Source organism: Aethalodelphis obliquidens, unplaced genomic scaffold (assembly GCF_003676395.1).
Source record: "Aethalodelphis obliquidens isolate GAN/ISIS:26980383/991018 unplaced genomic scaffold, ASM367639v1 scaffold6, whole genome shotgun sequence".
NCBI lineage: Eukaryota > Metazoa > Chordata > Mammalia > Artiodactyla > Delphinidae > Aethalodelphis > Aethalodelphis obliquidens.
In genome coordinates this window covers 12,673,294-12,689,583 of record NW_020837950.1, presented here as the reverse complement: position 1 = coordinate 12,689,583, position 16,290 = coordinate 12,673,294, and the positions used below count along the sequence as shown (strand labels likewise).

General features: G+C 41.4%; 1 protein-coding gene across 3 annotated transcripts in view; it reads left to right on the top strand.

Annotated features, from left to right (window-relative positions):
* FAM114A1 (family with sequence similarity 114 member A1) overlaps nt 1-16,290 on the top strand; it is a 60,705-nt gene that overhangs the window by 32,165 nt on the left and 12,250 nt on the right. For 2 of the 3 annotated variants that reach the window (XM_027103161.1, XM_027103162.1), the window contains 5 exons: nt 70-176; nt 3,138-3,272; nt 8,038-8,190; nt 11,551-11,674; nt 15,208-15,299. In XM_027103161.1, coding sequence (XP_026958962.1) covers nt 70-176; nt 3,138-3,272; nt 8,038-8,190; nt 11,551-11,674; nt 15,208-15,299 — 611 coding nt within the window. The remainder of the gene's footprint in view (nt 1-69; nt 177-3,137; nt 3,273-8,037; nt 8,191-11,550; nt 11,675-15,207; nt 15,300-16,290) is intronic. The other variant, XM_027103160.1, reaches the window with a different exon arrangement.

The following is a 16,290-nucleotide window of genomic DNA, read 5'->3' as shown; positions in this document are numbered from 1 at the left end:
CACGTGCACAAATAGAGTTCCAAGTTCATATCAGCAAAACGAACTCTAAAAGGGTGTTTTTCTCTTTAGTAGCAGTTGCAGCCGCAGATCAGAGGCCTGCAGAAAGCCCGCCCACTTCTCCTTCATCGGGGTCTCGGGGCATGCTGTCAGCCATCACCAATGCGGTTCAGAACACAGTGAGTCGTTGGCTGCTTCCTCTGTTTTCCCTGAGGTCTGCCGGTGCCTTTTTTTGATATTTCTATTTACTAGTGACCTAGATACATCAGAGAAAAGATGGTCTTGCTCATAACTTTGGATTATGATTTTGTTATGCTTTCTCCCACGGAGTAGGCGTGACCTTGGAACCAAAATGATAAGAACAAACTGAGATATATTTTATGTTTAAAAGAAGGGAGCTGCTTAGAAGGAACATTTTTCAGCCTGATATAACAGTGTCCTTTCCAATGGCTGCAAGGACAGCCTCTGCTTGCGGGGAGAGAGGGCTCTTTCTTAGAGCTGTTTTTCTGAGATGCTCTATGTTTCTTAACCTTCAATTTGAAAAATTATAAAGTGATTCAGGTATATATATATATATATATATATATATATACCAGTAAAGAATCAGGAACATTCCCCAACAGGTTACTAAAGTGTTTCCAGATAACTAAGACCAACATTCTTCCTCCATCCCTACCTCCCAATTCCCACTCTCCTCTTTCCTTGAATAGCCCTAATACACATCCCTCCTTCCCAGGCCCCTTCCTTTTAAAGAAGCTTAAGAAGCTTGTTATTGACAACAAAACACTAATGAATAATGAAAAAAGGGGGATGCACCCCAACTGAGATAAGGCAGTTAGCTGGTCTTCAGGATCAGAAGGAAAAGATTTACTTTCTGCTATGTGAAACCAAATAACTAGTTTTTTAAGAAATATGGCGCACATCCAATTTATTCATTCATTCATTAAAAAAAAAAAGGTAATTAGCTTTCATTATATCCCAAGAGCTATGCTAGATGCTGGGCATAAGCTGAAAGAGGGCATAACATCCTGGAAGGTGGAGGCAACTTAACAGTTGTCAAATGCAATGCTGTATGGGAAGAAGAGGGGGCTGTGGACACACGTATGGGGGTGTCTTAGCCAGACTTCAGGTCAGGGTATGCCAGAAATAGGAAATGGCTGTTCCTTTCCTTGATACTTGAGGTCCTCTAGACTAAGCAGGGAGAAGGGGGGTCAGCAAGTATGTTTTAGGAGTCGGATAGCCGTATAAGTCCAGTATGCCCACGGCAGGTGTACGGGGAGGGTTGTAGGGCTGGGGATGGGACAGAGCGCTTTCATTACCTCTGGCGTAAGAAGTGAATTCATGGGGACTTCCCTGGTGGTCTAGTGGCTAAGACTGCACGCCCCCAACGCAAGGGAAGAGAGTTTGATCCCTGGTCAGGGAACTAAGAAAAAAGAAAAGAAAAAAAAAAAAGGAAGTAAATCCATGGTTTCCCTGAGCTACGAGGCAGGGCCCTCTGAGTTTGTTCTCAGCATCCTCACATTCCTTTCTGTGTGCTCTCCAACCTTCCGGTTCTCCCTTTTCCCAAGCTCCAGACATCCCCCCACCAAGTCTGCCCTTACTCAAAGTCCCTTCATCCTTCCTTCTCCCATCTTATTCTCTACTGAAGTAATCCCTCACAGGATGTTAGGAGAAAGTAAATCAAATTATGCAAAAGTGTGAATTGCTGATATCCCCTAGTCCTCCCAAAATATGTGCATTTAAAAATCTATTTTGGGGCTTCCCTGGTGGCGCAGTGGCTGAGAGTCCGCCTGCCGATGTGGGGGACGCGGGTTCGTGCCCCGGTCCCGGAAGATCCCACATGCTGCGGAGCGGCTGGGCCCGTGAGCCATGGCGGCTGAGCCTGCGCGTCCGGAGCTTGTGCTCCGCAACAGGAGAGGCCACAACAGTGAGAGGCCCGCGTACCGCCAAAAAAAAAAATAATAATCTGTTTTGTAGTGTGATTATTGATTGGCTCCCAAATCGGAAAACAGTCTAAATGTTCAAGATGGAGATGACTGATAAAGCATATTAATCAGTGAAATCAAATATTGCTGTTGAAGTGATAATTATGAAAATGGATAATGCATATAAAGAATAATGTAGGGCTTCTCTGGTGGCGCAGTGGTTGAGAGTCCGCCTGCCCATGCAGGGGACACGGGTTCGTGCCCTGGTCTGGGAGGATCCCACATGCCACGGAGCGGCTGGGCCCGTGAGCCATGGCCGCTGAGCCTGCACGTCCGGAGCCTGTGCTCTGCAACGGGAGAGGCAAAAAAAGTGAGAGGCCGGCGAACAAAAAAAAAAAAAAAAAAAAAAAAAAGAATAATGTAATAATAAAATATAACCTATGCAAACTCATGTAAGGTGAGAAAAAACACAGATATATACATATTGTAATTGTAGTTGTATAGTTGGGGTATAGGCAAAGAAGATGTTGCAAAGAAATGTAAGCAGTTCTGTTTGTATGTACAGTTTATATGAGTAAATCTTGGTTGTTTTACTCTTTTTTTTAGAAAGAGAAACAGTGACTGGCAAAGGAATTTGCAGTGGTTAACTACATAATAGAACAATTTCTAAAGCCAGAAGCACATGGAATCAACCTGTCTTATTTCATGAAAATACTAATTATAGGCGGTTATTGCTACTTTCTGAAAGTATGCACGAGCCACTGAAACAGCCTGAGGGTCCTACACTCTAGGGCCCTATATTAAAGAATTCCCTAAACTGGCAAGAGTATTTGGCATTTTTATAGACTGCTCCAAATGATTCTGTTACTTGGGTTAAAATTTTTTCAAACAAAAACAGCAATTGGGTCACCTATTAATTTTTTGTCTTAGGGACATAACTATTCATACACACAGCCAATAAAATTAATCCCTAATGTGCTTTGGTTTTCTTAAGCATCCTTATTTAATAACATTGCATGTCCTACAAAGTTATATGACATACGCTCTTCCACGGAAAAGAAAATAGGATTAAATGGATGATAAATCTCCTGATGAGAAAAAACTGTGACTTTATATTGCTTTTCATATTTGAAGATAGTGCAGTCTAGGAGGTGCTGACTGCCTAGGAACAGCAAAACATGAAAACCTAATCGTGTGCAATTATCTCATTGGCAGGGTAAAAGCGTCTTAACAGGTGGTCTTGATGCTCTGGAATTCATTGGTAAGAAAACTATGAATGTCCTTGCAGAAAGTGACCCAGGTTTTAAGCGGACCAAGACACTCATGGAGAGAACCGTCTCCTTATCTCAGGTGGGATTATGTACTTTTGTGATTTGTTCTTTCAGTCAATAAAGTGAATACATTTTTATTTACCTTTTTTAATAGATGTTTTAAAGCACATGTCAAATTCAAATGACACAAAATATCAGGAGTGAAAATTGAGTTTCTAATACACCCCTTTCCCCAGCCACACATCATGGGAGACAACCATTGTTAACGACTTCTTACAGATTCTATCAGAGACATTGTACAGACAGATTTAGATATAGATATAGATATGGATATAGATATGACTATATAAATAGATGTAGCTAAACATATACATATATATACATGTGCACATATATACATACAAACTTTTTCAACCAAATGTTAGCATACTAACCATGCTCCTTTGTACCTTGCTTTATTAAGTACAAATTATACTTAATAATTTCTTAAGGATGATTCCATTGATGCCATTTGTCTTAGTCCATTCGGGCTGCTATAACAGAATACTGCAGACTGGGGAGCTTATAAACAACAAACAGTTATTTCTCAAACTTCTGGAGTCTGGGAAGTTCAAGATCAGAATAGCAGCAGATTCAGTGTCTGGTAAGGGCCTGCTTTCTGATTCATAGACAGACGTTTTCACACAGTTTCTTCTCATGGTAGAAGAAGGCAAAGGAGCTCTCTGGGTCTCTTTTATAAGGACATGAATCCTGTTCGTAAGGGTTCCACCCTCATGACCTAATCACCTCCCAAAGACCCCACCTCCAAATATCATCACACTGGGGATTATGTGTCAACATAAGAATTTTGGGGAGACACAAACATTCAGTCTATATTACGATTATATTCCAGCTCTACCACGTTCTAGCTACATGACCTTGAGCAGACGACTTAACCCTTCTGTGCCTCAGAGTACTCATCTGTACACTGGGAACATCAATACCTACTGATAGCTTTGTTGTGAGGATGAAATGAGTTAGAATAGAACCTGACTCAGAGTTAGCACCCAAGAATGTTAGTTGTTGTCATTGTCTTTTTTATGTATCAAGATGATAGGTAGAAATGGTATCTCATTGGAATTTTAATTTATATTTCTCTTACTATGTGCAAGGTTAGACTTCTCCCCTCATACTTCCAGCTCTAAAGTGTTCCTCCTTGAGAAATATGGTATGAAGAATTTAATCTATGTTTTGCTTACTTACAGTAGTCAGTAAAATTAAAAATAATGTTTATCTTATTTTCCAAATACAAAACTCTAATACTGAACTTGCTCTTTCAGTTGACACATGACCAGCTCAGACCCCATAGTGTCAATCATGCCCCTTTTCCCCTTCCCCCTTAAGAGTCTGATACACCAGGTCTCTCTATGTCTTATCAAAATCAGGAGCAGCAGATGCAGGATCTTACAAATTTCACAGGCAGGACAAACACATCTTCCCATGGCTCAGTGCTGGGAAGCCACAAAGGAGCTATCACTGGCAACAGGTGAGTGGCAGCTCCTGAAAAGTTTGATTTTTAGGTTATTTCTTCTTGGCTCTTCCAGAATAACCCACATATAACCACTGTGATATTACAGCCCAGGTAGGGACCTGGCAGGATCAGCTAGACCATCACCCTCCTGATCCTTAAAGAAGAAAATAGATTTTGTATTAATCAGGACATTAACACTAGATGTTGTACAAATACAAAACAAAACCAAAAATAATAATAATAACCCAAGTATCAATGGGGCTTAAAATTAAGAAGTTTTATCTTTCATTCCTATAGCGTTAGCGTTCGTGGGCAGCCCACATCTTGTGGCTCCACCATCTTAAAATCCTTTACTTCCAGCCTCATAGAAAGGGGAGAAAAATATGTGGGGGGCCACTGCCCACTTCAACTTTCTTCCGAACAGTAATTTTTCATTCGGTCATTCACTCCACAATGCATTCTGAATGTCCACTATGTGCTAGGCACCGTTCTAAGCACTTGAGATACATCAGTGGTCAAAATGAGTAAATATCCCTGCATTATGGAGATTTGCTCTAGTGCGGAGGGACAAACAAACAATAAACAGTATCTCATATTTTAGAAGATGATGAGTGCTGTCAAAAAAGTAGAAAAAGTAGAGCAGAAAGAGGGTAATCAGGAATATGGGAGTGAGGGGCAGGTTAAGTATTAAGTCAGATTGTGAGGGAGAACTTCATGAAGATAGATGAATGACGTTTGAGCAAATACTTGAAGGAGATGAAGGGCTTGACTATGCAGAATCTGGGTGAGGCGCATTTCAAGCAGAAAGAGCAGCTTGTGCAAAGGCCCTGAGGCAGGAGTGTCTGGTATGAACAAGGAAGAGTAAGGATGCTGTGTGGTGGGAGAGGAGTGAGCCAGGATGAGAGTTGCTGAAGATGAGGCCAGTGTGGTCGTGGGGAGCAGGTGATGGAAGATTGTGGAGGGCGTTTGTAAGAACCTTTGACTTCACTATTAGTGAAAAGGGGAGACCATTGCAACGTTTTGGAGTGACAAGATCTGATTTTAAAAGTATCACTCTAGTTATGGTGTTGAAAACAGACTAGGTTGGGGGGAGGGTGAAGGTCAGGGAGACCAGTTAGAGTGTGTATCAGCCTACATCCTCCTGGAAGCAGATGCCAAGGTAAGTTTAAACGTGCAAGGATTTTATTGGTAGAAATGACAATGTGAGAGAAAATTGTGGGAGTTGGGGGAGAGCCATAAGACCACAATGCAAGTCTGATCCCAATGGAGGGGAACAAGAAAGGAAACTGGGTGCAATCATCCTAGACTGCTGTGCAGTCTAAGAAAGGTTTGGCAAAGCCATGGGAGAGTCCTTCAGCCAAAGTCCCCTGACAGAGGAGTTTCCGTCTCTCAGGAGAAGGTCTGCCCTAACATCCCTGCTGCACCAGTGATTGGCAGGGGGAGGTGGTAAGAGGCATGACCTCAGTGAAAATGAAGAGTGGGTTTCAAAGCGCACCCTCGGGGCTCTTGGTCATTTATGCTCCCCTCTCACAGCCTCCTCAGGAGGCGTTTGCAGGTATCTAAACAAAGGATAATGGTGGCTCAGAGCAGTGTGAAGCCATGAAGGTGGTGATGAAGGCTGGTTCTGGGTGTAGTTTGAAGGTCAATCCAGAGTTCCTGGTGGACTGAGTATGGAGTATGACATAAAAGGAAGAGGCACGGATGATTCCAGGGTTTTTGCCTGAGCAGCTACAAGGATGAAGCTGCCATCAACTGAGAGAGGGACATCTGTTACGTTTTTCCTAATCCACACTAAATAACTCTAGACATCAGAAATGTTCATGCATGCCCTCCCTAAGTTTCTCATGCATTCTATCTTACTCTTTGAATAACGTGGGGACAGGGTGATTCTCAGATCCCACTGGTGTAAGTTTCCAAAGCTGCCCTTCTGTCCCAAAGTCTTCCACGCCAGAATCACTCACTGCTATTTAAACCAATCTCCTTTTCTTCTCCAGAAGGAATGTAGCAGCAGCACCCCGAAAGCCAGTTAATTCTTCTTTAGGCCACTTTAATTTCACTCTCCATTTCTTGGGTGAATCCACATCGTTCCAAAGTGACAATTTCCCTTTACCTTTTATTGCATCCCTTTGTCCCTCTAACCTGAATCAGAATTTAGAGATGGAAGTTGGTGTAGGAAAGAAAGCAATTTCAGTGTCACTTTGTTACTTTATTTCACCACCACCAAGCCAGTGAGATCCGTGTGAGTAGCTGGGTTTTATTGTAAATGTTAACAATTCCCAGGGATGATTTGATGGGGCTGTTTTGAAAACTTTCAGATCTTATACTTATTTAGTCTTAAAGACAGGCAGGAGGGAGAATTCTGTCTGCAGCCTGGTGGGTTTGGGGTTAACAACCTCAAGAACCAAAAAGGAGAATGAAGCTGATTGTTTATTGACACATAATAAAAACCAAAATCTATTCTTTCATTATCTTCCCCTTGTGACCTTGTGGTGGCCAGTGCATTTATGGTGCTCTTCACAGATATTAAAGAACCCTATAAACTAAATGCCACAGTCACCGTGATGAGGAATCAAATAAAAGATGCTTAGAATCGAAGAAAACAAAGGCAGGAAATTAAGAGTAACTGGTGGACTTGCGTTTATTTTACTGTCTTATTATTTAATCAGCAGAAAAATAACTGGAGAAAAATGATCAACCTGGAGAGGAACTCAGTTCACAGTATTTCTAGAAACCAATCTTATCAAAGAACTGATAAGCTAACATTCTTATTAATATTAAGTATCTGGTGAGGAATACACTATGAGTTTATATTTTATTAATCATTTTCATCAAAGATGTTTAATAACCACACACACAAAATTTTTAAATAACTCAAATAAAATCAGACCAGCTTATTTTTGCTTTGAAGTCTGCCTAGGTGCGCAAGTTGCAATTAACCCTGTCACAATAGATTCAACTTTCCCAGTGTAAATAAAATTTGCTCATTATAGAAAATCTGGACATTTTAAAAATAAGATTAATCACACACATGGAAAACACTTCAGTAGAAACCACTGTTCAGCTTTTGTTTTGCTTCTTTTCAATCCTCTTCCTGGGTGTAGAATTTTTGCTTTGTTTTGCTGTGTACATATGAACATGAAAAGTTCAAAGTGGAATATTATGTAAAAACTTGTGAGTAAGATCAATGCAAAAAGTCATTTTTTTAGAAATTCCACAGTGACTAAAACCTACTCTTCACAAGTACCAAGTCAGTGCTCATCTCCCCCAACATCTTCCGCAGGAAATGCGGCTTTTAAGCATACACCTAGCATACAAACACTGTGTATTTGTGCAGATGTTGCGGGAAGCCAAGGAGAAGGAGAAGCAGAGGCTGGCACAGCAGCTCACGGCCGAGAGGACCGCACACTACGGGATGCTGTTTGATGAGTATCAGGGTTTGTCACACCTGGAAGCCCTGGAAATTCTGTCCAATGAAAGCGAAAGCAAGGTATGTCTGTCCTGGTCATTTGAAGTAGCATGCTCATGAATACGTCTTCTTTTTTTTTTTTTTTAATGTTAAAAAAAAATTATTAAAAACACACACACACACACGCACACACACAAACAGGGTCCCAGTACTCATCTCCCACATTTGGGGTCTGAGGACTGTCTACTACATTAGAAGCACCTGGAGTGAATACGTCTTCTTAAACACGAAAGAAAGCCTCCTTTCTAGAGCCTCATTACTGTGCTGAGGTCACAGATACTGTCCAGCCTGATGACCCCCCTCAGGCTCCATATTATTTTCTCTCTATCCTGTGCCTAGCTGTTCCCCCTCACCAGCCCTAGGAGGGCCAGCATGATAGGAGTCATCACCACCCCCAACTCACGGCCCAAAAGGCCTTGCAAACCCTGGCTGTCAGCACCTGGCCTGTGCCTCCATTTGATGATGTAGTACCCAGATCAGAGGTGCCCTGCCAGGCCATGTCTTCATTCCTACCCAGCGGAGACAAAGCAGCTGGTATTTCTCCCAGACTGCAGGGTTCTAATATATTTAGTTTCATGGGTGATATAGTTATTTATTCACCCATGTGTTAGAATGCCTGGGCCACAAAGGGCAGGATTATCTTACTGGGCGTTAAAGCTCTATTTAGTGATGCTCCTGAACAGAGCTCTGGGAAATTACCTAACAGCCCTGCACATTCACACTGTCTGATCCCAAGAAAACAAACATGAATAGTGGAAGTCAGCAGGGTTGTTGGTGATTTCTTTTTCTTTAAAAGGGTGTGTGTGTGTGTGTGTGTGTGTCCGTCCCCAAATGTGTGTGTTTTTATTTAACAAACACTTATATGTCATTTATATAATCACTAATCTAAGCACTTTAAAACTATTGACTCATTTAATTGAATATACTGCTCTTTTTGTGAGTCAGGCTTACTGTAGTCTGGGGTGTTTTTGCAGTGAAGGCCACAGGGCAGTACCCTCTGGACTTCCTGGGAGGGGCCATGGGCCATCCCAGTGACATTTACTTGGGGGAGAGGCAGGTCCTCAGACAGGAGGCTGAACTTGGAAGTAAGCCTTAGAAGCCAACAGTGATTTTTGACTCTCTGTTGGCCTTGTCTTCTTACATTTGGACTTTGGGGGGTTGAGACATTCTTGAAGCCCACCTAGTCAGGGAAAGAGGACCTCTGCCATATAACAGGTAACCAAGAACCAAACAGGATGGACACACACGCACACAAGATTACAGAATTACAAGTTACTCTGTGTTTATTTCCTTTTTCGTTATCCATCAGCCATCACTGACAGTCTTGTGGTTAAACTGTTAACGGATCATTTTTTTAAAGCAAAATCATGACTCATGCAGATACCAAGTGAACACAAATCAAAGAATTTACTTACCTCATTAATTAAATGAAAGAACCAGACAGATGTTATAACCGGTTCGAAGGAAAAGCCAAAGAAGCACAAATTCATATGAAATAAAGCAATTTTGAAATGAACGTACAAATGGACACAAACCTGGTTTTTCCATAGAAGGAGAGGTTGTCCCTCCACTGGGCAAAATTCGTTATTGTTTTGCACTGCTATCAGCTATCTACATTTTACGGAGTTATAAAATTACTCCCATGGAATCAGAATCCAATAATCTGGTAAAGTGTGATCTGGAAAATGTAGTTTTCCACTAAAAAACAAACCTTTCCCTACAAAAGCAGGGTTTGGGGTCAGACATTATGTGATCAAATGCCACTCAGTAGCTGTATGGTTTTGGACCTGTCTTACCTCAATCTCCTTACCGATGAAATGGGAATGATAACCAACTTCGTAAAATTATTAAAAGAATTAAATGAGATGATCCATGTGAAGCTAGTTGCAGCATGCCTAATACCTAATAAGCAGTCAATAAACGTTAGCTGCCATTTTTACATACACGTGTAGATGCGTATATAATGTTGATGACATTTTATTTTTATCTGCATTCTTATATATACATGTTATTATTGTTGAAAACATTACAGGGGAGCATGGCCCCTTGAATCTATCACGGTGGTAGAGATACATTCCACTCTGGCTGGTTCCAATGCAGGTCTAGCTGTAAAACAGCCCCAGGCCTCTAGAAAAGAGCCCCAAAGGACTGATGTTGCCAGGAAGGCAGTTTGGTCCCTGGAGGGGGGCGTTTCCCTCTGTTGGCATACTGCTCCCACAAGCTCTGCTTTCTTTCCTCAGCCTGGAGATTTTCGTAGTTTTCATAGTGAGAAATGCAGAACTTTTTCTTGGCTTAGTAATAATAGTTACTGGGTGTTATAATAAATAGTCCTAAAAATATATGGGTCAAAAACAGTAAGAGTTCTCCTCACTCCTGTGACAGCCCAAGATATGAGTGTCTGGTCAGCAGGCAGCTTGCCAGCATTTAGGGATCCAGAAGCCGGGCTCTGTCCATCTTATGGCTCTACTAGTCCCATCCTAATAGTCACAGGCTCCTGGCAAGAATACAAATGGAGACCCTACTGCAGTTGTCAGATTTAGCAAATAAAAATACTGGATGACTAATAAAATTTTAACTTTAGATAAACAATGAATACTTTCTTAGTATAAATATGTCCTGTGCAATATTTGAGATACACACTTATACCAAGAAAACGCTCATTGTTTATCTGGAATTCAAATTCAGTCAGACATCCTATATTTTATCTGGCAACCCTGCACATACCAACTATTTCAAAGTTAAAGAGTTTTGGAAACAAACTGTTAAAGAAAACATATTCTGTCATCCTTCCTTGACAAATGTACTTTCATAATGGCCTGGAAGGCCAGGTTTCCACTTAGAATTCTCAGACTCCTCAAATTTTCATATCACCCTCCTGCCTGCTCTCTTCCCTTTATCTCCAGCTGTCTGTACAAACTTGCAAAAGTAGTAAATAAGCGATAGAGATCTAATGTGTAGTATGAGGCATACGGACAACAGTATTGTACTATAATCATCAAACTGGCTAAGAGACTACAATTTTAATTGTCTCAACCACTAAAAAGAAAGTATAATTATGTAATGTGATAGAGGTGCTAAATATCGCTACAGTGGCAATCATATTACAATATACACATGTATCAAATTAACATGTTATACACCTTAAATTTACACAATGTTATCTGTCAAATATATTCACTTAAAAACATGGGAAAACTGAAGCCCAAGGAGCTTATGTAACTTACCCAAAGTTGCACAGTTACTAGGCAGTTAAATCCAACATTCAACCCAGTGTTACCTCCCACACCATGAATCACCTGGGAGAACTGGGCACAGCTGTACGTAAACATCATTAATGAGAAGAAAAGATGACAGTTATGCTGACCTATTTCTTTTTTTCAGGTTCAGTCATTTTTAGCATCACTTGATGGAGAGAAGCTGGAAGTCTTAAAAAATGACCTAATTTCCATTAAAGACATCTTTGCAGCCAAAGAATTAGAGAATGAAGAGAATCAAGAAGTGCAAGGTAAAGGAAAGTAACCAGTTAAATAGCAAGACAAACGATTGGTGCCGTCCTTAGAAACTGCTGTTAATAAGCATAGCCCTTTGAACAGGAGAGAATTACTTAATTCAGGTGCTTCTCCTGCTCACTTCCAAATTCTCTGTGCATCTGCTCTTTTTACAGGAGCTGGTCACATTGACCTATAGTCCTCCTGTCCTTTGGGTGGGAACTGCTGAGTGAGGCACCTTTATTTCTCTGGTGTCCCTGTCATGTCACAGGCACACAGCAAATGCATCTGGTCAAGTGAACAAAGAGCACAGTGCACTCAACAGGGCCCTGATGACTAGAGTTTATGCTCCAGTGTCTGATTTTTTACCTGCACGTGGAAGTTGTTGAATGTGGTTGATCTTGATGGTGGGCAGGTCTTTCAATGGATTTCTTTTCATATTTTTCTTCTTCCTTTTAATTTCTGTGGGTAGGAGTTAGGGTGTATTTGTAAGTGGCCTACACATCACCCCAAAAATACAAAGGCACAGGGTGCATCAAGGCGTGATTTGTCAGGTTTGATTGATTTAGTCAATCACTAAAGTGAGCCAGGTACACGCTCTTCCAGCCAGACGATGACATGACCCCAAGGAGACTAGAACCTATTTTGTGAGAAGCAAGGCTTCCTTGAGAGAGGAAAAGAGGTTCCCAAAGTTGGACGTGCTTAATGATTAAGTTGTCCATTTAGGAGCAGAATATAGTAAAGCATTTGTTGTGTACATGGAGAGTGATTGATGTCATCACCAAGCACTAGACAGTTGTTTCACGTAGGTTACACTGAAAACTTAAGCAACCTTGGACACACAAGGCTGGCTTCTCCTGGGATCATCTGAAGGGTCTTATTTGCAACATTTTCACTACTTACTTGCTATTTGTCCTTGAACAAGTTATATAACCTTTCTGAAATTCAGTATCTTACCTGTAAAATGGAGACAGTGATACCTATTCCTAAGGGCTATTGTAAGGATCAAATTAGATAATATATGCAAAAACATATTACAGAGCCTGGCACACAGAGCTGCTCGAAGTGTTAGCTGTTATTATTATTAAAAGTGCTAACACAATTCCAGGAAAATAGTAAAGATGCAATAAGTTACAACTTTTATTTACGATTGTACTTGTGATAGTGTACATGCATAGCATGTACATCACTCTCTGGAAGCATTTTGTGCCCAGACGTGTTACATATCTTTAATCAAAGCTCAAACACAAGAGCTCAAATGCTTCAGCCTAGATGCTCGGGGCAAAATTATTCTAAGCATTTGCAAACTGTCTTTTAAATACTATCTCCCGCTTTAGCCCCGCATGCTGACCTCGTGTGCCTTCAGTTTAATGAGATATGCTCACTGCATCAAAATAGAAGAATCAATTACACTGAAGCATAGGAAAAGGTCAATATCAAAGAGACGGATGGAGAACAATGGTTTTGAGCATTTGTGTGTTTCTACAAAGTCACAAAGGATGACAATCTTGTCTTTGCTTTAATAATGAAGAAACTAAGATACTAGCTGTCAAAGGTCATGCAGCTAGTATTCTGAACCCAAGATGAGCTAATGTAGATGCCTCTTTTCCAGAGTAACAATCACCAAAAAGATGCAGGCTATTTTTCTTCAGTTTATGATGCCTGAGGTAGACCTTTGCCTTACTGGGGGTGTCATTCAGAACGGATAAAAACAGGATCCCAAATTCTCCCTAACATCAAAGAAATATTGTTTCCAGTGTAAGTGAATGCAGTATGGCATCCCCAACTAGTGCAATTTCTTGGAGATAAAACTTGATTCAATACTGTTAAATAGAAAATGTTACTACATGTGTTATGTTCCAGTGTTAATATAGAGCTTCAGTAAATGGAGATTTTTTAATATGACCAAAAAAAAAAAAATTGAAGTCCTGAACAGCATGCTTAAGAAATGGTAGATTGGGCTTCCCTGGTGGCACAGTGGTTGAGAGTCCGCCTGCCGATGCAGGGGACACGGGTTCGTGCCCCGGTCCGGGAAGATCCCACATGCCGCGGAGCGGCTGGGCCCGTGAGCCATGGCCGCTGAGCCTGCGCGTCCGGAGCCTGTGCTCCGCAACGGGAGAGGACACAACAGTGAGAGGCCCGCGTACCACAAAAAAAAAAAAAAAAAAGAAATGGTAGATTAATCTCTCTTTAAGCGATGGAACCCTGTTACCTCCCATAATATGTCCATTTTCCTAAAGGGCAGCTCCAGATTATCAAAACACAATTACTTTTAATTAACTTAATTTAATAAATAAATGTCATTTAGACACCTAAAGAAGAATAGGAGAGAAGAATAGCAGGGTTGTCATTAAATCAATCCAACATGATGGAGTGTTACAACTCCAGAAAGGTGAGGGATTAACTAAAAGCTGTCGAGAGCAACCTCATTAGTGAGGGAGAGCAGACAATCCAGGAGCAAAATTCTGGGAGAAACCACAGCATTCTCATCATATTTTTTCTTGTAAGCTTGCATTCCTAAAAGCCCCCTAACACCTAAATAATTTATTTGGTAGTCTTAGAAAATGTAATGAACTGTCATTTTTAGATAAATTTAATATTGGGCTCCTCTGCATTTAATAACATTAGCTAATGATTTGCATGTTTGTCCTACCAGCAGAGTGTAATTTTATCACACTGCCGTGGGTCTCTAATTTGGTTTACCACTGTTGTGAAAAGATTTGTAAAAGATATTTTCTCTTTTTATTGACTTGGTGAAGATCTTCTCGGCCACACATACAGACCAAGAATTGTAGTAATAGGTATTCTTTGTTGCAACATTCTTTAACATCTGTTTTTTATTACATCCATTTTTCTCTGTGATGATTTTCCTAAAACATTTGCTACAAGTTATTGGTGTATTTCTCTGTCCTATAGAATGAATGCACATTTAAAAGCTGGAGCTACAGAGAGTACGTGTATCCTAATTTAGTGTTGATTACTCTCAAATATTTTTAATCTCCCTATGTTTATATCTTTGTAACACTTAACAATATAGTTTATATAAAACTCTAGTGGTTACAAAATTCTGCTTACTCAGTACTGTGGCTCTGTGGACCTAAAAGGGTACCCTGAGTATCATTAAGGGTTGCAATGCTAAGCATAACAGTACTGTAAGTCATAAACACAGCGTTGTCCCAGGGCTCTCAAGCCTGAGAAGGGTCATTCATTTGTTCATTGAGTCATTTAGCAAACAGCTACTGACCACCTACAGCTGTGAACAAGACCAGTAGGTCCCTCCCTGCCCTCATGTGCCCTTCGGGCCAGCCCGGGTGCCCCAGCTAGAGCTGCGAGCAGCAAGGCTCCACCAGCCCCTCGCCCAGCTGCAGCCTGCTGCCTCGCCTCTGTGCTCATACATGGGCACAGCTCGTCTTTGCCCAGCGGCTGGAGGGCGGGCTGCTGCTGCCCCCACTTATACTCTGACTGTGGGCTGTAAGGTTGGGGGAGCTGCCACATTCTGAAGGATGAAAAATAAATCATGCTTCTTACTTCTGTCATTTTCTATTTCCAGGGATAGAAGAAGAGGGAGAAGAATTTGCTAGCATGCTTACAGAGCTTCTCTTTGAATTGCATGTTGCGGCCACGCCTGACAAACTCAATAAGGTCAGCACCATATGAATCTCAGTTTTTGCTCGTTGGTTTTTTTTTGTTTTTTTTTAAAGGTCTCGGTTGTAAAATCCAGAAATCCACCTGAAATAGAAAAACCCCAAGTCCCAATGGCACATAGCGGGAGGGGAGTCCCAGGTCAGTAATTAAGATTCGAGGAGGCAACATCATGAAATGTGGCTGCGGAGAACCTGCTAGGCTGTGTCGCGAGACCTGCATTTTAGTTGCAGTTTCACTGGTAATTACCTTGTAATGACCTTGAACAAGTCATTTCTCCTTAAAATAGGGTCTTAGATCAGATCAGTGGTTACCCTCAGCCTAGAGGAGGAAAGAAGGTGCAGAATCACCAAAGGGCTTTTTCAAATTCCATCTCCCCTCCCCTCGAAAGTGACATGCCAGCATTAGGCAGAGAAAGCACATCTGCCAGAGCCAGGCCACTCACACAACCCCTCCCACGGGAAAGCCGGTGCTTCGTCGTGTCTAAGACCATCTGAGCTTTCACTGTCTGGCTTCCTCTGAGAGTAACACTGGATGTTTTGCAAGTTCCTACAAGGTCTTGCGATGGCATTTCTTAATGAGGTCACTGATCATTAATTACTTAAAACTGTCATTTTTCCCATTCTCTCTTTCTTCTCTTTTTTTTTTGAATTTATTTTATTTATTTTTTTATACAGCAGGTTCTTATTAGTCCTCCATTTTATACACATCAGTGTATACATGTCAATCCCAGTCTCCCAGTTCATCCCACCACCACCCGCTCTCTTTCTTCTCTTTAGCGATCGGTGGTTGACACAGGTCCTCACTCATCAAGGTGGGTGAGGAAAGGGCAGACTGAGGCAGTGAGGTGGAGAGATGAGCAATTTCTTTATCTCTGATAGAGGTCACTGATTCTGGCAGGTCAGTGACTTGAACACAGCAGGGAAATTGCCTCGTTCATCTCCACACAGCACCTGCCGCAGCTCAGAGAGTGTGTGTGGTGCCTCCGAGG